This window comes from Mixophyes fleayi, chromosome 4 (genome assembly GCF_038048845.1).
Source record: "Mixophyes fleayi isolate aMixFle1 chromosome 4, aMixFle1.hap1, whole genome shotgun sequence".
NCBI classification, from domain to species: Eukaryota; Metazoa; Chordata; class Amphibia; order Anura; family Limnodynastidae; genus Mixophyes; species Mixophyes fleayi.
Genome location: NC_134405.1, coordinates 65819835 through 65841790, shown reverse-complemented (window position 1 = coordinate 65841790; position 21956 = coordinate 65819835). Strand labels below are relative to the sequence as shown.

Genomic DNA, 21956 nt, shown 5'->3' with positions numbered 1-21956 from the left:
TTATGTTTGGAGTTATGATTATATACATCTGTTGTCCGCTATTTCAGTTTTATGGTAAAATTGCACAGTACTTTCTTAAAAAGAATTTATTAAAACAATATATATTTTTTAAAAATTCACCCCATTTCTTGCCACCCCTGAATATTACAATTCAAAGAATTATACTTTTCTACACCCACACTACAGCCCCCACCAACAGCTAAATTATATTATACTTTAGGAACCAGACAGGGAGGGCACAGGTGTATTTGTGTGTTAAACTGCACATTTCAGATATACTTGCATATTTATTTACTACGACAAGTTATTTTTTGAGCCCTGTCTGACAGAACAACCTCACCTCTTGCCATTTGTCCTTTAACTCTGTCTTCTTCCTCTCCTTCTGATGCTGAGCCTTGAGACGTAGCGCATCTTGCCGCAGGCGATTAGTGTGCTCCTGCTCCCTCCGCGCTCGTGCCTGCTCCATCTGTCTCTCCAGGGCCTCAATCTCTCGCTCATAATACTGCTTCTTTCCCTGGGAGTACACAGACATCACGATTACTGAATGCATGCAGGCCAAGCACAAAAACTCTGCACAGTTACAATAGACACAGAGCATTCACCACTGCCATTTACTGTGTCAAGACAACATCGAAAGACAAATCAGACTGCAAATCTGTATTTCCCTCATCCACACAGATCTTGTCAATAAACATAATGCATTTAATCCCTGTAAACCTTTCCGTCTGTTCTTGAGTCTTCCCCAGAAAACCCCATTGAGGAATTGCTAAGAGGACACCCATAAATAATCAACACCTTGCAGTACAGCTATGTTTCATGACCCCTCTTACTATGATCTCCTGCTCAATGTGTCGGAACATGATTTCTCTTTCTTTTTGCATTCTCTGCTCCAGCTGGCTCTGCGCTTTCATCTCTTCCTTCTGCAACAGTCTCAGCTGCTGTAGCTCCTGGCGCCTGCAGAATACATTAGATGGAACTCTTCATGTGCTGGTTTACGATTCTATTGCCAAGAAATCTATAGATGCCACAGACAGGCAAAGCATACTGGGAGTTGCAATTACACAATAGCTGTAGAGCCACAGGTTGCCTGATCAATACGTAATTAAAGTGTGCTCATTGCCTACACATAGTGGATGCAGCCATTTTCTGGAGTGAGCCCAAAATTCATGAGATTACAGCCTCATCAGCCTACATCAATTCACTGGGAACCAGTGACATTACTTGTTGCCTGGTGCCTTGGTGATGTCAACTGTTGCTAGAGAATTTAGACTGCATTCTCATTAATATTAATGCAATCTCTGACTTCACTGGGTGTAGGTGGATTTAAACTGCACCAGTCACCTACACACCTTGAAAGTAATTATTGAAATAAAGAAATATGTTTTCTGGTCTTCGCTTACAATACTGCCCAGGTTAGCCTCCCTTATGGCTTACATTAATATTGAGAGTGATGTCACATTGGAAATTACTTTATTACATGTGGAAACTTTTTTTATTACATTGCGCGGAGTGCAGATAAAAATGCGCTTCTATGGGAACAAGAGGGTGCGAGGGTCGATTAAAAGTATAGGACGAGATCTGAAGACCACCAGCTCTCAGCTTCAGCAAAACCGATGTCCCTTTGAAGGGTGGAGATGTCACTGGGTCCAAGCGCATTAATCATACATGCCAACTTTCAAAACTTCTCTCCCGGGGGAGAAGTCATGTGACAGGGGGTAGGAGGGGGGCATGGTGACGATGTCATGTCAGCATAGCCCCGCCCCCACTATAAAATGCCGAAATTCATGGCATTGAATAGCAGGGGCGGGGCTTAATGACACGATTAAGCCCCACCCCTGCCATTCAATGCCGTGAATTTCGGGGAATCCAGGAGATTTGCCTCCTCTCCTGGAAATTTGGGAGCCTCCCGGGGATTGCGGGAGAGTAGGCAAGTATGGCATTGATAAATTAGAGAGATTGGAGGTGTGGTTAGCGCTCCCTTATAGAAAATGGAGTAGGCTGCTTGGGGGGACTGTGGATGATAAGGGAAGTTCCAACCCTAAGGGGTATTCAATTGTTAGCGTTAACGGAAAAAAACGAGCGCTCAAAAAAAATTACCGTTTATACGGTAATATTGCGCGAGAAAAGCGTTAATACGGTAGTTTACTCGCGGAATTTCAGCTCGCCGCTCAGGGAGCGGCGAGCTGAAATTCCGCGTGTAATTACCGTATTAATGCTAAGATTTTTTGAGCGCTCGGTTTTTTCCGTTAACGCTAACAATTGAATACCCCCCTTAAAGTAAGTGTATAGAAAAAATGGGATGTCCCCTTGGTGCTCAAAAAATGGGATGTAATGATTCTATGGATATTAAACCTTTTATTACTTAGGTATCAAGAATCATAACCATATACATTGCATTAATAGACTTCCCTATCATGAATAGTTATTCAGCCTGTAAAATGGCTGCCTCCAAGGTGTGTATGTTTGTAACAGGTACACTTTAACAGATATATAATATAGAGTGGGAAATAAAATGCACACAGAATAAACACAAAGGAGTTCCCTGCCTAGATGATATTACATTTATTTGCTAAATTATATGATATAAAATGATGTATATGTAGTGAATACTGCAAAAGCCCTGAGCAGCTAGAACTCTGAGCAGTAACAGGAGTGCACCAACACAGAGAGTATCACAGTAGATGGAACTAAGTATTGTTCATAATAAGGTTGTTATCAGCAACTTAGCACCAGAAAGCAGGATAACACTCTTCACTAAGTAATGTGCTATGAAATATGAAGAGGTGTCTGCTATTAATGTGTGAAAGTAACTTTACTCATATTCAATTCTGAAGCCAAGGGTCTGTGGACACGTGTAGTCAGGGCATAAGCAGAAACCCTGGTAACAGAGCTAGGTATGGTGTTAGTGAATGCTGCCAGTGATGTCTCTAGATTCAGCAGACACAGAGTTAACGACAATAATAGTGAACAATAGGAGAACTCAGAATTATAGTCGGGAGCAGTATGGTACATGATACAACATCAGGAGCTATGGAAACGGTAGGCACCGTGACAGGCACACAATAATCTGATAACCACGTGTTCACATGGTGTCTGAGGCATGCCATTCATGACGTAAGCATGTTTAAGTGCTGTTTGCACATAGCAATCAGATCAGAACATTTGAGCGCAATCCTTATATTACCATGCTGCCTGGGATTTGCACTTTATGTGGTGTGCCATAGTTTATACTATATAGGTGTATGGAGACACAGGTCAACAAGAGACAGCAGTGAAATTGCTTTCATTTCATTCCATTATGTCTTTTTTTGGTCAATCTGCAACATCTGCCCACTACTCAGGAAAAGCTATTCAGTATATGGATTGTGTATTAGCTGTGTGTAGTGCACAGTTCATAGGACAAATTGATGAGCAGCAGTCGGAAAATAAATTAAATAGAGGAAGCTAAACATTTCTAATGCTTACCTGACAGTACGTTCTTTCATATCTGTAGCTCTCGGATCATCTTTGCGCTTGCAGGAAGATACTTTCACCTCCTTCCCATCCACTACAAACCTCCGTGTGATGCGTATGGTTCTTTGGGGGTCCTTTTGATCTGAGTAGGTGTCTTCCCACTGCATCATGAAAAGAGGAATAAGTACACCGTAAAATTGTTTCCCATAAACCTGGTTTTTGAATCCCTCCCAATGTCCTATATTACAATAACCATATAAGCTCCCATATTAAAAAAAATATATAAATGTTCTAGCAAAGGAAATGTCTTTGAAAATGTTATATGGATGGTATCACTTCTCTTCCAGACCGGCCCATCTCAACCCAATCTTCTCTTGATTAAGGGGGCGCTACGCTCCATATAGTGGCTACGCCAAATAGTGAAATATTTTTAGCCCAAGGTATTTCAATTAAACTTCTTTGTACCCCATCAATATATTGTATAATTTTGTTATTGACTATTTAGCTAATTATGATGCAGCCCCACAGATGCGGACCAGCTGGCAGCCAGAAAGAAGACAAATAAAGTAGTTAGAGGATGCACTCCCTCATTTCCTATAAAACCAAGTAAAATATTTTTAAAAGAAGCACCCACATACAAATACGGATGGTGAAGGGCCATTTTCCAGCTGTCAGTGCAGAGATTGTGGTATATAGACTCCTCCTAGCATGTAGAGTTGTCATTTTTTATCGCATGGTTTTGTTGGTTAATGACAAAATGCCACATGTAACAATTACTGAGAAGTGAATTCTCTATAGATAACCATGGGGCGTGTTAGCCACAACTTACTGAAAACTAGCTAATGTTCACATAACTTCATGACTAAAGGGTTCTCTTCAAATACACTGACTGCTTTTGAATGGGCACTGTCTATCTCACTTTATAATGAATGTGGAAGTATAATGCTATTTGTAACTTAAATTCTGAGCATACAACCTAAAATTGTGTGTATCTATACTGTATTCAGTGTTTCTAAGTAGAATTGCAGGTTCTGAGTTGGCCAGGAGATTGTAATTATCCTGTTTTTATGTATTTTATACCATAGAAAGGTTTTTGCTGTATTATGTCTCCTACCTCCTCAGTGTGCTCTGGATTTGAGTCCATGTCCTCTGTTTCACCTATCTTGTCTTGGCCATCTTTTTTCTGTATAATGGCCCTACCATTGAGTTCAGTAGGGTTTACAGTCCATGAACATCGAGCAAAGGTCAACTTCTTTTTGGCTCCTTTGATGCTGTCCATTACTCCATTAGTCTCACCAGTACCTTTCTCATCTGCATAACCCAAACTTTCATCAGATCTGAGACGTTGCCCCTCGTCTTTGGTAGCTAAACATGTTCTGATACCAGATAAAATATTTTCTCTTTTCCTGTATTCTGTCTCTATATCTGTTGAATTGACCTGTGCTGCCATGTTTCTTTCAATTCCTGAAAATGGTACTGTCCATCTTCTCAATAATTTCCTGGAGGAATACAGCACACTTGCACTGCCTCTTCTGATTTGCCTAAGTTGTACTGGGGAGGTAGATCTGAACAGTTTTCCATCTCTTTGACCACAAGTATATGTACGATCATCTATTATACCTGTCTGATTTGTTACACTCTCCTTAGATAATTGTACATGAATGTCTCTTCTGTCGTCAGTTGTCCTCTCTGTTGAACTGGTTACATGCGGCTGCCTGACCACACTACCATTTTCCTTGTCAGAAGCATTAACAACCTCCTGCTTCCCAAATTCTGTTGTTTCTTCAGAAGAAGGAGTGCTGCATGGAAGCAATCCAGAAAGTGCTGCTTCCTCCTGCCTAGTAATCATGTTGTCCCCAGATCCAACCTGCTCTTTTACAGTTACCCATTTTACTGATGCTCTTTTGTCCTTTGAAAATGAACGTGAATGTTTCTGTATAACAGAAGTGTGTTCATTTGTAAATTTAGACTGAAGACATCTGAATGTGGTTTGAGATCCATCATTTCTATGATCAGAAATAATCCCCTTTGATACTGTATCTTGAGTGTTTCCATCTTCAGAACCAATTCCTTTATCATCAACAAAACCTGCTTCCACATTAGTTACCCTACTTAACTGTTTATCATTCTTGCTAAGTAAAAATGTAGTTTTATCAAGTTCCCTTGTGGTCTGTTCTTGTCCATTTGTTAATTCTACTTTAAACTTCCTCCAAACCCCAGTGTAACTTCTCTTCCTAGTGCAAGGCAGTGTCCACGTTCTACTTAATGTCCTGGGTGCAATGTACAGATTGTCACTGCTTCTCCACTTCGACTCACTTGTAGTACTGGGGACATGGGGATGTTCTAATGACATGATTATGTCACATACATTTTTCTTCAGTGATATCTGGTTTAGAGGAAGACAGTTGTCAGCTTTCTCTTTATAGTCTTCACAAGGAACTCGGGACATAATTACTCCAATCTCAAGATCTTTTTTGTTTGATTCTTCAGTGACCTCAATATTGTTCACCTTTATTCCTACTGTCTGAGACACTGTTAGATCAGAGTTTGTTGGACTAACTGCAATGTCCTGGGGAGGCTTGTCCTTCTTCTTTTTGGCATGTTCTCTTTCCTTGGTTTCATGATGTTTACTGTCAACCTTCCACTTAACAGACGCCCTAGCTTCCTCTGGAAATGACGGAGCAGAGCGTCTGCGCATCTGTTTTAAGAAACTTGTTCTTTTTTGTACTTTCTGTGATGGTTTCTGATCTATGTTTTCTATAGGAATTCCTTGGCTGGATGTGGGCTGACAATCTCCGGCACATTTATCCGCAATTCTTATAGACGACTTGTCTCCAGGAGACTGTGTATTCAAGACACTAACCTCTTGACTGTGGCCAGTGAATGGCAAATCATTCTGCAGGTAAAAGTGAAAATCTATCATTACCAATGAAACAATAGTGAATATTCATATTATTATTATTGTTTATATTACATCACCACATTATTATAATTATTATAATAGTAAATCATCATCATCATCATTACCATTTATTTATATAGCGCCACTGATTTCACAGCGCTGTACAGAGAACTCAGTGCATCAGTCCCTGCCCCATTGGAGCTTACAGTCTAAATTCCCTAACACACACACAGACAGATAAAGAGACTAGGGTCAATTTATGATAGAAATAAAATAAATTCCTTGTGCAGCTCTACCAGTGATGCTAAAATAATCTGTATGAACATGGAACCTTTCAAAGCATTTGTTATAGTCTTTATTTGCATTTGCTATAGTCTTTAACATCATTTTATAGGTTTGCTATTGTGGGCCCTTTCTCTGCATGGTAGGCTGTACAGATTTTGAGCTTTGTTATAACTTAGAACAACAAGACAATAAGGACCAGCATTGGTTTAATTGCACAATATTGAAAATAATGTTATAATCATACAGGGATCTTGCATAGTATGTTGACCAATAGAAGCCACCAAGCAGCGAGTCCCCAAGAATAATCACTTTGGAAGGTATTCACCACATCAGACACAATCTGTCCCAAGGGGTGACCATTTGATTTGTTTGTTCAATAACATACTTTGCCATAAAACCCCCATCAATTTATTTCAGAATAAAAATAAAACACAACAATTAAAGGGGTAATCTAGGACCACTATGGTCTATCGGCAGCAGTAGATGATTCGAAGTCTGGTTACAGCAATACAGTTGATATAAACAACAACAATCCAGAAAACACACAGGAGTCATGGTCACAAGTCAACTATAGGCGTATGGAGCAACCCAACTGAAATAGTTGATGAACAGGGGATTTGAGATTACTTTTGTTCAAGAGTAAAGGGTTATTATTAAGAATCTTTCCTCCCACACTCCAAAAACATACTAGTAGGTAAATTGGCTGCTATCAAAATTGACCCTAGTCTCTCCCTCTCTGTCTGTCTGTCTGTGTGAGTGTGTCTATAGTAGGGAATTTAGATTGTAAGCTCCAATGGGGCAGGGACTGATGTGAATGAGTTCTCTCTACAGCGATGCGGAAATAGTGGCGCTATATAAATAAATGATGATGATGATGATGATCTCTTAGAGGAGAAATGGTGTGTCTGTATAGAAAAAGGGAAGGAAGGTTTTTTTCCCCTCACCACTGAGTCACACTCTTTCATACTCTCATCGTCTTCTTCCTCTGTGATTTCTGCCAAGACCTCAGCCACCAGCTCTCTAAGCGGGGTGTTGTCATTAACTTTGGACACAAATGGATGCTAAGAGAAAAAGATATACAGACAAGTGAAGGAATTAGAATTTAGCTTTAACAGCTAAATGGGCAAAATATATCAGTCTTCAAAGTAGTAGACTGTCCTGCTTACGGAGTCTTCACCATAACTAACCTCAAGAAGCTCATTTGATGATAGTCGTTCTTGGGGATTTCTATGTAAACACTTCTCTAGAAAATGGTTGAAGTCTGGAGACCTAAGTGGGATCAAAGAATGAAAACAATAAATTACATTTTGTTAACAAATGTCAAATCACAAAAAAACCTAATCTAAGAGATGATCAACACTTCAACCAAGAAACATTCTTGGCTGTGATGGAACATTTGAACTTGAAAACATATCTCATACCGAACAAAATTTCAGAAAACATAACCTAGGATTCCTATCTCTCAAATGTGGTTTGTGTAACAGTTCGCTTGAGCATTCCTTTCTGGGTATTTTCTGAATGGGAGATGTCTATATCTAAATCATGTTACATACCTCTAAAAAAAATTCTAGAATATGCACATATCTCACACAAGCCACTGCAAAAACCTTAATTCATACACTCATCATCTTCTGCATCGACTATTGCAATTCCCTCCTTACTGGTGTTCCCAAAATCAGACTTGAACCCCTAAAAGCTATTTTGCATGCAGCGGCTAGTTTGATTTTCCTTGCAAACCGTTCTTCCTCTACTGAGCCACTGTCAGTCTCTACATTGGTTGCCTGTTTTTCAATAAATCAAATATAAAATTCTTCTACTAACATACAAGACCGTCAACAAAATTGCACCGACATACATCTCCTCACTTGTCTCAAAATATCTCCCAACTTGACACCTCCGTTCTGCACAAGATCTGCCTCTCTCTTCCACTCTCATCACATCCTCTCATTCCCGGTTACAGGACTTTATTCGGGCTGCACCCACTTTGTGGAATTCCCTCCCTTGCACAGTAAGACTTTCCTCTAGTCTTCAAACCTTCAAGCTTTCTCTGAAAACCCACCTCTTCAGACAAGCTTATTATATTTCTAAACCAACACCTTAATCTCCCTAGCTTACCCTATTACCATCCTCTACACAGCTAACACAATACAAGAACCTTCTGACCAACATTGCTGTGTGACTGATCACACAGCTCACTCAATACTTTTATCTTTGCATTCTAGCTGGACCAATGTGCAATATGATATAGCACGTGCCCTTGTGTTTCAAACTCCCATTGTCCCATAGATTGTAGGCAGGGCCGCCGAGAGGGGGGGGTGGGTACTAATTACCCGGGCATGTCTGGGGGCCTGGCCCGGGCCCTTGCGCCGACGAGGGGTTAAAAAATGAGGGGGGCACAGAGGGGTTAAAAATGGGGGGGGGCAGCATGACATAGAGGGGTTAAAAAATGAGGGGGGCATGGCACAGTGGGGTTAAAAAACGTGGGGGGGTTAAAAAATGAGGGGTAGCATGACACAGAGGGGTTAAAAAACGAGGGGGGGTTAAGAAATGAGGTGGGGGGCACAGAGGGGTTAAAAAACGAGGGGGGGCACAAAGGGGTTAAAAAACGGGGGGGGGGGGCGGGGGCAGCATGACACAGAGGGGTTAAAAAACGAGGGGGGGTACAGAGGGGTTAAAAAACGGGGGGGGGGGGGCATGGCACAGTGGGGTTAAAAAATTAGGGGGGGTAAAAAATGAGGTGGGGGCACAGTGGGGTTAAAAAATGAGGGGGGCATGGCACAGAGGGGTTAAAAACCGGGGGCAGCATGGCACAGAGGGGTTAAAAAATAGGGGGGCAGCATGGCACAGTGGGGTTAAAAACGAGGGGGGGCATGGCACAGAGGGGTTAAAAAACGAGGGGGAGCATGGCACAGTGGGGTTAAAAAACAAGAGGGGCAGCATGGCACAGTGGGGTTAAAAAACGAGGGGGGGCATGGCACAGAGGGGTTAAAAAACGAGGGAGGGCATGGCACAGTGGGGTTAAAAAAACGAGGGGGCCATGGCACAGAGGGGTTAAAAAATGGGGGCTGCATGGCACAGTGGGGTAAAAAACAGGGGTCAGCATGGCACAGAGGGGTTAAAAAAGAGGGGGCAGCATGGCACAGGGGTTAAAAAATGGGGGCAGCATGGCACAGTGGGGTTAAAAAAAGAGGGGGCATGACACAGAGGGGTTAAAAAATGAGGGGGGGCATGACACAGAGGGCTTAAAAATTGAGGGGGGGCATGGCACAGAGGGGTTAAAAAACAGGGGGGCAGCATGGCACAGTGGGGTTAAAAAATGGGTCAGCATGGCACAGAGGGGTTAAAAAGGGGGGGAGGCATGGCACAGTGGGATTGAAAAAGGGGGGGGAGCAGCATAGTATAGTGTGATGAAGGGGAGCCAGGTGAAGGGCGCAAAAGAAGCATGGAGGGCGCAGTGTGATCATAAGGCATGGCGATGATGAAGGGGCACATTATTGTAATATTGGAGCCAGAGAAAGGCCTAATTATTAATCGTGGGTGGTATTGATTTAACGTCAGGGTTGTTTGGAATTATCTAAATGTAGCCATTTTTTTCCAAATAGGGTCCCCAACATTCCAGGAACCAGACAAGCCGCAGCTAAAGGAACATGCAGCCACAAGTGGTGAAAGTGAGAAGAACAGGTAGGAGAGAGCAGGATAGTATGTGAAATGTTGTGATTCTAGTAGGGACAATGGCAATTTTTGGTGAGTGTTGTGCCCAATGTAAGGTGCAGGGCAATACTGAACTCTTTGTGTACACACTGCATTCTTTGTATACTACACTGTGGTGCTAGATGTCCTGAAAGTCAGGAGTGCTTGGACATATGTGACACTCTGGCGAACTGAGAGGCTAGTGATTTTGATGTGTTAGCCACGCCCCAATGGCACATTTGCCACACCCCCAAATGCATGACCACACCTCCGAAAAATATTGCGCCGCCGTGAGGATGCGCAATTTTTTTTTAGCATACTCGACTATAAGGGGGGCCCAATGAATTTGTAGTACCGGGGCCCTGAATTCCTCTTGGCAGCCCTAATTGTGGGCCCTCTTACCGCTGTCTATATATATTACCCAGTATTGTTTTATTAATGTTTGTTCCCAATTGTAAAGCGCTACGGAATTTGCTGGTGTTATATAAATAAATGTTGATGATGATGATGGTGATGATGTTGACTCACCATAATTGACGATATTTCAGCTTTGGTGGCTGGGTCTTGAGAATCTTGAGCAAGACACGGGTTGGGTTCAGTTCATGGTTTGGTGGTTGAGTCTCAGCCAGCTCGATAAGAGTGATGCCTAGAGACCATACATCGGCCTTGTAATCATATGGAGCATCCTTACACGTCTCACACATCACAACTTCTGGCGCCATCCTGCAACCATGTATGAGCAAGTTCTGTAATTCTGAGTAAAAGGATTCCATACAATAGTGTGTGTGTTCAAAATATAGGAAAATACATTTAGAAAATCCAATCCAGCGAACCTAACAAAACAGTTACCACAATTCAGCAAATCAAATTATGATAATTCAATTTTAATTCAAGCAAAATTAAGTCACATAAAGATGAGGATCTTTGATGTTGTACTATTGACCTGAAACAGATATTTATGGATACACTGATTGCAATATGACAATAAAACATTGCAGCCAAAACCAAACACTATTTACGTGATGCATTGGAAATTTTATGATCTGTTAGTCGGGATCTACAATGAGACAATGCTTTTCTGTAGCTCTCTATTAACATAAATGCTTTCAGATAGGGAAAACTATCAACTTAGGCACATGACATAAGGGTTGGTGTATAAGTTAGCTGGGCCCCCAAACTTTTTTTTTTTTTTTTATGTAAACTTTTTTTTATTGAAGTTGAAAAATTTCAGCGAGCACTCAGAGTTTTGTAAAATAGACAATTCAAACTCTACATCTTTTTCCCAAACTTTTTTTTAAAAATGGAGCTCTGGCTTTAATCAGCTTAGCTCTCTGTACCCAGACCCCACTCCCCACTTTCAGTCCCACTCAAAAACATTATTATTATGCACCTGCTTTACATTTGGCTAAAGTAAGTTTTTCATATTTTTTTTCCAAAATGTGACAAAAAACATTGGTATTATTTTTTGATAGTATTCCTGTAAATTACCTACCACATAGTAAGTAACAAACAACTCTCTCTTTGAACTTGCTGTGTGCAAGAGTTGTGGACTTTTTGTTATAGAACTCACCAATAAGGAGTTCCGATAAAAGAGCTCCGACGCTGCAGGGTCTGACTGTTCACTGCAGAGACTCCAAAATCCGCTAACACAAAAAATGATACAAATTACATTAGTACATGTATGTACATTATTTAATAATCATTACAATCCATAGTAAAATACCATATTACAGTACATGCAATGTATACTATTCTATGTGTTAACTAAAATGTACAGGAGTTTATGAAACACAATGGAATTTGTGTAGTAGAGTATTTTCTTAACAGGCAGTTCTATATCTTTCAGTTGTGCTGGTTTATAATTATATATTCTTTAAGACAACTGTAGTCCATGGCTGGGCTCCATGTGAACAGAGGCAGCCTTGTAGTGCTCCAAGTCTGTATTCATCCTGACTTATTCCCCTGACACCTCAAGCAAAGGTTTCATTGCCTGGTGTATAAATGAAGAAGCAAACATGGTGTCTTGTGGGGGGAGATGGTGAAAGTTGGGGGTCCCATGATGGCTCAAAATTTAGTGAGCATCTGCACTAGCACCTTCTGAGACACACCTTCTCCAGCACTGTAGACATGGCTACAGACAACACTCACCAACCAGTTCCAGTTGGCAATTTAATGCTCCCTTGTCAAGCCACTCTAACCGGTAAGATTGATGACGTGAAGGACTCCAGGGCCTGCCACAGCATAGTGTTCAGGTTCTGTGGGAATGCACCATTAAAGTGGAGAGGAGAGTCTCTGATTTACAGGACCACTTTACCCTCACTGAGGCTAAAATTTACCACGCTACAATTCCAGAGCACACTGAGGGTCAAAATTCAGAATAATTTGTGGATTAAAGCTTCCTTTGACACCCGAGAAATTATCCTCTGCCTTTGCTATAGACCAGAGAGTCAGACTCCCCTCCTTCACCAAGTACCTTGCCACATCTTTTCATAATCCACCATCTGAGATATTAAAGGTGGCCAGGTTTAACAGGGACATTTTTGAACATGTCAACTTCCTGCTACCCACACTTCTCTATGAGGTTACAAAAATGCAGATTATCCTTGTTTCTACTACTCAATGACATATCTTGCCCGCCTTTGGCTGGGTGTGGATAGTCAAGGTAAGTCCTCTCCTGGTGAAGTTACTACTAGGCCCCATTTGCTTTCACAAATATTTGCCAAATACTCTGTGGAGGTATGTGTATTATCAACTGACACTGCCTCATTTATAGCCTACTGACCTAGCTGCCACATGTACATAGTTTATTTGCTTTTATGCACCTTAACATCCATGAGTCAGTTCTCGTATAGTACTCTACCATGTTGTTTGACCACCCACCCAGGCAGCTGTATTGTGCAAGGTTTGACCCATAATTTTCTAATTCTACTATTTTTATTTATTATTACTATTTATATAATTTATTTATTTTTATTTAAAACATTTTTGTTGAAACTGCAAATGGATCCAGCACAGGCTGGCAAGGTGGTAAGAGTCCTCTTACTGCTGCTAGCCAGTATCGCCGATCAGTGAGTATCATTCCTCCGGCAATATTTTCTAGGTAAATAGCAGCGATAATAGATTTTCTATCTCTGCGAAAATCTATGTTAGGGGCATTGCTTAGGTCAACTCCAGGTCATTGTGTACAAATAAAGCCGCTTAGCATTTGTCTGCTACATGCAAAGCAGGCAGTATTTCCATGCCTGCAAGAATAAAACATTGTACCCCTTGCATCACAACATGGCTGATTTAGGTACCTTTCCCACTGGAAATCCTCCCACTTTCTGGAATGCTAATTTTCTTCTGTGCCTGGAGGTAATGCCTCAATGTGTCATAGGCCAGTTAACCGCACTACACAAACTGGCCTCTCACATCTGGTCATCTGTACTTGCTTCTACTGCTTTAACACAGGAAGCTTTGATCAGGCAACATTCTAAATTGGCGACAGGACACCCACTCAGCATTTTTCAGATACCCCCAGCTCCGTCATGCACTATCAGGGCCATAACAAAAGCGGTGCAGGTGGCTGGCTTATGGGGAAATAGGCCTTTTTATTAAATACCTAGCCCTCTACAACTGCTGTATTAATTAATTTCATATTAGGACTGGCAGCAATGAGGGTGGAATATGTATGTTTATTAAATGGGAATGTTAATAATTTACTGTTAGGGGTAAGGGTGGTGGATAGATCTACATAATAAGTGGGAAAGCTATTAAATGTTGGGGCTGGTTGGAAGGAGGCTTATTTTGTAAATGTAAATACTATTAATTTAATGTCATGCTGATTAGGGGGAAGCAGGCCTAATTATTAAACATGGGTGCTATTTAATGTAAGGCTGTAAAGGGGGGGATAGGCATATTTATTAAATAGAAATGCTATCGATTAAATTCTGGGGCTCATTGGTTAGAAGGAGGCCTGTGTATTATATAAGAACAGCTACCAATTTAATGTAAGGCTGATTGAGGGTTAGGGGGACTTAAATTGTTCACTCACTGCTCGACTATCCAGGAGGTGAATAATAACTATCTCATCTCCAAATAGGACCCCAACATTCCAGGATCTGGCCAAGCAGCAATGGAACTTAAGACACCAGCAGCAGCACCAGGTAATCAAATCTACTAAAACAGGTAGGAGAGTGCAGCACAGAGTTGTAGAGTAGTATTGCGCTTGTAGAGGGCTAGGCATGTCCACACCACAGGATGGCAGCATCTACTTCCACCAAGAGGGGGGGGCAGTGTTCTTTCTTGCCCAGGGCACTTAAATATTTAATTAAGGCTCTGTGCTCTATATTCATAGTTTGGTGGCCACACTCCAGGTGTCTTCCGTTGTCTGGAGGACTGAGGCTTATAGTTTCTGTGCTCCCACCCCCCTTCCCCCCACTACTGAATGCCAGGATTACCTCAATGCCCAGGGAAATATTGTAGTCTGTGACCAAAATGTAGTACAGGTAATCTGCCATTGTAAAGCATATTGAGCAACAATGACAAGCATGGGTACATAATGATAATAACAAAGGTAAGAGAGCTTACAAAAACAATGATATAGTAATTAATTGTTGAGGATAAGGGGAGACTGAATGCAAAGGTGAGGTTATTAGGCCCTATACTGCAAAAAAACCATTACGATGTATTGATATATCTTATGACTGTTTAAAAAAATATAGTTAGTACTAAAATAAAATTATCTAAAGGTATAAATGCTGGCTCTTAAGGGCCAAGAACTTAAGGATTATTGGTTCAGATAAATGACAGTTATTCTCCTGCAGGAATATTCCTATAACATGGTGACACGTAAGATATATGAGAGACTGTACTACAAATCTTAATTCAAAATGCAATGAAGAGCTGGTGATCATGGGAGACAAGAATCAATTCTTCATCCTCCTTACACTCACCCAGACGGATGTCTCCATGTTGTGTGAGCAAGATGTTCCCAGCCTTCAGGTCTCTGTGGATTATTTTGTGAAAGTGCAAGTATTGGAGACCAAGGAGGGTCTGGAAACAGACCACACGGATCTGACGTTCTGCAAGGCAATGTCCCAGCTCTGCATGTAGGAAAGGATATTACATATAAATAATCACACACAGACACATTATCAGACACTTGTAACCCACAAACAATATATTGATTATGTTTGGCACTGACCCATCATAACGCCATCAAGTGCTCCTCCAGCACAGAACTCTACCACAATCTGAAAAAGAGAGAAATCACAGCTGCTAGTCATGTATGTACCAGCTCCCTCTCTACCCATTACTGACTGGCATGTGTTACCTGCTCCCTGTTATAAACTTCTGCCAGTCCTGTGTTTATCTCCTCTCTTTGCACCCTCTTTTGCTACTTCTGCTAGAAGCCCAATATGTACTGCCTTCCAAAGTACCCTCTGCTGCCAGCCCTGTACGGCGCTCCTTCCACTGTACACTATCCTGTCAGTCCAGTATGCACCTGCTGCCAGTCCTCTACGGTGCTCCTACCACTGTACACTATCCTGTCAGTCCAGTATGCACCTGCTGCCACTGTACCCACTGCTGCCAGTCCTGTATGCACCTGTTCCCACTGTACCCTCTGGTGCCAGTACTGTATGCACCCGGTTCCACTGTACCCATTGCTGCCTGTCCTGTATGGTCCTCCTTCCACTGTACCCTCTGGTGCCAGTACTGTATGCACCTGCTCCCATTGTACCCTCTGGCGCCAGTCTTGTATGCACTTGCTCCCACTGTACACTCTGTTGCCAGTCTTGTATGCAACTACTCCCATTGCATCCTCTGCTGCCAGTCCTGTATGCACTTGCTCCCACTGTACCCTCTGGTGCCAGTCCTACATGAACCTGCTCCCACTGTGCCATCTGCTGCCAGTATTTGCTCCCACTGTACTCTATTCTATCAATCCCTCTCATTTTAAAACTATACTGCCAGTTAACACATCGTCCTTCACTCTTACCCAGAGCTGTCGGCCCCAATAAGCTGCCTCTAGGAGTTTGAGGATGTTGGGGTGCTGACATTGTCCCAGAATATTAATTTCAGCCACATGATCCTCCAAAGCATCTTCAGATGGAATTTCAAGAACTTTAACTGCAGCCAGTTTCTGTCTCTCCTTGTCATATGCCTAAAAAATATAATAGACTCAGAAATTGTTTTAGCATCCCCTACCCAGCATATACTGAAGGGGTCGCCATTTGTCAACCTTTAACTTCATCCACAAAGTTGGTTATGAAAATAGGCATCTCAAGGCAGACTTGTCATCTTGACCAGAATATATCTAAACCTATCCATAGCTCTGATCTGTCCCCCTAAATTTAAAACAAAAAATAAGATAAAACATAAAACAGCAAAGCATAATAAAAAATGAAAAATGTTCCTGGTATTTACTTTTTTAATGTACGTTTAGGAGACTATAAGTTCTCCCTATTATTTTGCAAATAGGTACAGAGCAAGTTAACAGTTAATTACAAGAAACTTGTGTGTGATTGATCAGTCCAGTTTAATCTCGAAATGACTTCCAGATTTCACTTATGTATAAGCAACCAGTGTCATGCTATATTTTTAAATTAAATCAGCCAATCACATGCTAGATATTCTCTTATCACTTCTTTCGTTAAATGTGTAGGTAGAATTGAAACCTTTATGATTGTAACAAATCCTGTTCGTGAATCTCTACATTTGTTCTATGTTTTCCCTGGGTACTAGATGTCATGAAAGGAATACTGTTTGTGTGGTTAGTAACTCTTTGGCTAGTTACTCTCTGGCATTGCATTAATCACCAAGGACACCACGGGCCTGATTCCTAAAGGGACACATTCTGAGCGCAACCTGCATTTAGCATTAAACGCACATATTTCGGCTTTGCGTACTCCCTAATTCATCAAGTCACGAATCTCAAGATACGGGTGCTGTTGAAATCGGAAGCAGGTCAGCTGCGCTCCACTGCACAAGACGCTGCAGGATACGTCCAAAACCTATGTGGATCATAAATTCACAAAAGAACGAGCACACAGATTTTTTTTTTATTGAATTAATGTCACCTATTACTAATTAAGCCATTAATGATAAAAATAAAAACACTTTTTTTAAACTGTGTTATGTCATAAAGTACATTTTTTAGGATGTCGTTAGTCTGCTGAGCACAAAATACATTTTTACAGTTGCTCGTGATTGCAAACACATTTTATAGCATGTATACGTGACTGTCCTCATGACTTAGACTAGCCCTTTAACTGAAACAAGAGATACGGCAGAAAAACAAGTAACGTTGAGATGCTCAGAGCTGGATTCGGACGTGGCTGCGTGGGCTTGAGTTTGGCACGCCCTTATTGTACATTTACTGCAGCCAAGCACCCCTTCCCCGCCCGTTCTCTCCCCGAAATCGTAGACTGTAGTAAGTGTCATTCATGGACGTATCTCCCGTTTTCGCAGATACATGCATTGATGAATCAGGCCTCACATATCAAATATGTTTGATATGTGGTGATAATGACTTGTGGTCAGGGGACACTTTACTGACCCTGTGTATTCAATTTTAGTGAACTCAAGTTAATATATCATGCACTGACAAACAAAATTTCACAAAATGTTCCCACAATATTACGGTATCTACAATTACCTGTCTTGTGACAACAAAGTGAATGCATTTAATGCCCCAACATGTACTTTGTTCTGCAGAATGTAAGTTTTGCAGCAAAATGTATTTGCTGGAACAAATTGTATATATAAAAAGGGTCATTGTTCACAAAAGGGAATTTTACAAAGGGCTGGATTTAGAATAAGCCTTCTTCACATCTTTACCAATCATTTGTTATTAATTTTTAAAGTTTATTCACAAAATAACAAAATGCTATGTAGGAAAGTGGTCAAGGAGCGACATTTTGATTGGTTAGTCTGATAGCTGTTTATACCACCAACTTCCTGTTTCATGTTAATCAGACCTGCTTGTATTGAAAACATGATGCAGAGGTCTATTGACACTATAAGAGAAGTTACAACGCCAGCAGTTCCCTTCACAAAATGTATTTGTAACTTATAAGAAGAACGTGGAGATGTGTGCTTCTCTATTTCTATGTCATGTTCTTAGAAATCTAAGGAAGATAGTTCCTCAATCATATCCCCTTACGTAACACCAAATAATTAGGATTCCTTTAAGTCAGGGCTAAGCAACTTGTGGCTTCAAGTGTTTTGGAACAACAATGTCCAGCCCTCTGCCAGTTGCAGTGTGACAGGACATACAGGGAATTAAGGACAAAAAAAGGTTTAATTTTCATTTCTAATTATAAGTGACTATATTATTGACAGGTAACATGAATTGCTTATTTTTTATTCTGAGCTTTCTTTTGAGATTTTATATTCCACATAGATATCATAAGTATCCTGCGGTGCTTGGTCTAGTAAAACTACACCCGTAGTGAACACCACACGTATCTTTGGAGTCGTTTCTTGTTGACTTCGGAGAGCCGATTTATGTGTAGTTTATAAAAAATGCACAATGCGTTCAGTATGCGTGCCTTAATGACTCAGGCCCTATGTGTGCTTATATTAAATGCTCTCTAATTCTCTCAGTGTATATACAAACCTCCTAACCTTCTAACAGTTAGAATCCCTAAGGCAGGACAAAATAATACTCTGCTCACAAATGGACATATTTGTGTAAAACCCCACCCACTTCCTGTTAAACTCCATCCCCTTTTGTGGGCTGCGAATTGAGATGACACGCCAAAATCAGGACAGATGTGAGATATGAATATATATCCCTAGCATTAATCTAATGCACACCATTTGTCTGTTATATCAGCCAGCTTCTCTAGCATTGATTGCCCCTAACGCAGGACTTCCCAAGCACCTTATTGCTCCATCACCTGCGGTCCCTGGCACAAACCTCCCTCCAACTCATAGGGGAGGTAGAAGGATCAATGAGGGAAGAAGGACACATACTGGGGGAACCGATCTTTGAAACGTGAATCCAGAACTATTTTACTTCAGTGTTTTACAAGACTGCTACACCAACATTATGAGCATGGCTAAGGAATAATATTGTGAAAGGAGTACATATATGCTAACATGTCAGCAGTAACTTAGAGAGGGGATAATAGTCATGGGTAGATTAGTTCCTTCCGTAAGGTGAGGTGAGAACTGTACAACATTCTAGGGGGTAAATTCAATGGGTTGCGAGTTGCTGCGATGTCTCCGGAACAGTCTATGGAGACACATCGCGTCACAGTTTTTACTGAAATCTCTGCTCATTTTTCCTCGTGTCCCATAGAGATGCGAGGAAAAATGAGTGGAGATTTCTGTACTGTATTGGCTGGCAATGTACGCAGCCGGACATCGAGGCGATATATGAGACCTTTGTCTATCCTAGGCCCAAACTTGCCCATAATTCTCCCCCTGGGAGCATGTGTAGAAGAAGTATAGAAGGGGATAGATACTTCCTGCTCATTGCCAACCACCTCACCATTGATAAAATAACTGTTTGGCACTACACTGCGCCTTTTCCTACATTCAGAGACCGCAGTGACTGGGGAAGGGCAGGGTAGAGGACTTTTTTCCATTGATATGTGAAAGGGCATTTGTAATGCCAATTTAGGCTTGGCACTAGTGTGGGATATACCCATTAGGGGGGTTACAAAAAAGTCCAGCCCTGAGGAGGTGAGGAGTGGTCTGTAGGTGGAATTGGAGAAAGACTAAGTAGCTGGAATTATGGAAGGAAGCTTGGGGGAGCACGGAGGAATTCAAGATACCGTGAAGGTTGTGTGTGATTTAAGACAATGATCTTGGTAGATAAATGGTGTTCTATTTTCAATAACTTAGCAACACATCCTGACCTGAGATCCAGAGGTTGATAGGAGAGTGAGCAGTTTTACAGTTAAGTTTAAGCTATGGGGGAGCTGTGGCCTTGTCGAATAGATGATCAGAGGTAAGAGAAAGTCTATGATCCAAGTACAGTCAAGAAACCCTCTAGACAGAGTTCCAAAGGCCGTTCAATGAGAACTAAGTGAAGTGGCAGAGACGCTGAATGCAGGGCTGTAACTAGGGAGGTGCGACAGGGGCTATATTTTTAGGTTCATTTGGTTAAAATTGAGTGCTAGGAATGCAGCATTTGTCTTTCTCGTCCCAGGAGCTAGAATTCTAAGTGACGGCTCTGGCTGAATGTATTTGAAGGCATGCTGGAATAATAGTGCACAAAGCCCAAAACTGATAAATTGGCATTAGCTGTGAACAGAGTGTAACATCGACACAGGAGGACTTGTAACATGCGTCAATCCTATGTCCCTAGCTAATGGAGTGAGGATGAGGATGTGTGATTTCCCCAAGGCATGAAGTGCTAACTCTTGGGAGCCAACATCAATACGCTGTGGGGTTTTAAAAAAGGGCCCTTCTTCATGTTTCAACCCACAAATCCCAAGTATACAGAGAGCCTGAGCTAGCCAAAGGTACCCTGAGAAGACGGTAGGTGCACTGATACAGATTGGCACTGACATGGAGCATGAGGCTGTAGACACCCCAATGACAAGCATTGAATGTACATTAGTACACTAACACCGCCTATATACACATTACAACACTGTCAGCTAGTATTCCTGAACCCTTTTCCATCTCAGATTTCCTCATTGTCCCAATTAATAAAGAAGAAGCATAGGTGTTACAATGGCCTAAATGTATAACCTCACAACTTTCTACATTAAACTTTTTTTCTACATTTAAATTTGGCTAAATTTTTTGGTATGAAGTTATTATCTAGAGATGAGCGGGCTCGGATATCTGAAATCCGAGCTCACCCGAACGTTGCCGTTCCGAGCCGGATCCGAGACAGATCCGGGTATCCCCGCCAATTGCAAAACTGAAACCGAGGCTCTGAGTCATAATCCCGCTGTCGGATCTCGCGATACTCGTATTCTATAAATTCCCCGCTAGCCGCCGCCATCTTCACTCGGGCATTGATCAGGGTAGAGGGAGGTTGTGTTAGGTGGTCCTCTGTCCTGCTATATCTCGTGCTGTGCTGTGCTGTTCAGTTCTGTGCTGTGCTGTGCTGTGTTCTGCTCAGTCCAGTGGTGCTGTGTCCTGTGCTCTGTCCTTCTGAGTTCAGTGGTGCTGCTGGGTCCTGTGCTGTGTCCTGTTCAGTCCAGTGGTGCTGTGTCCTGTGCTCTGTCCTTCTAAGGGCATTGTTATTTCCCCATTATTCCCAAGTTATTAAAAATTAAAAAACAAGTTATAAAAATTTTTTAAAAAAAATAATTATAAAAAAAAGAAATTAAAAAAAAATATCCAAAAACAATTCTGCAGTATAAGTCCATTGGTACTGCAATATTACAAAGTTCCCTGATTCTGCAGTATAAGTCCATTGGTACTGCTATATTACAAAGTTCACTGATTCAGCAGTATAAGTCCAGCGGTACTGCTATATTACAAAGTTCACTGATTCTGCAGTATAAGTCCAGTGGTACTGCAATATTACAAAGTTCAATGATTCTGCAGTATAAGTCCATTGGTACTGCTATATTACAAAGTTCACTGATTCAGCAGTATAAGTCCAGTGGTACTGCAATATTACAAAGTTCACTGATTCTGCAGTATAAGTCCATTGGTACTGCTATATTAC

At 41.4% G+C, this 21956-nt stretch overlaps 1 protein-coding gene across 1 annotated transcript in view; it reads right to left on the bottom strand.

Annotated features, from left to right (window-relative positions):
• Nucleotides 1–21956, bottom strand: part of LOC142151570 (STE20-like serine/threonine-protein kinase) — a 57915-nt gene that overhangs the window by 19181 nt on the left and 16778 nt on the right. Inside the window, exons 2-12 of the mRNA XM_075207354.1 lie at nt 16311–16475; nt 15516–15564; nt 15265–15414; nt 11901–11973; nt 10859–11053; nt 7828–7909; nt 7585–7701; nt 4568–6349; nt 3466–3614; nt 831–954; nt 341–514 (exon numbers count right to left, since the gene is read on the bottom strand). Coding sequence (XP_075063455.1) covers nt 341–514; nt 831–954; nt 3466–3614; nt 4568–6349; nt 7585–7701; nt 7828–7909; nt 10859–11053; nt 11901–11973; nt 15265–15414; nt 15516–15564; nt 16311–16475 — 3060 coding nt within the window. The remainder of the gene's footprint in view (nt 1–340; nt 515–830; nt 955–3465; nt 3615–4567; nt 6350–7584; nt 7702–7827; nt 7910–10858; nt 11054–11900; nt 11974–15264; nt 15415–15515; nt 15565–16310; nt 16476–21956) is intronic.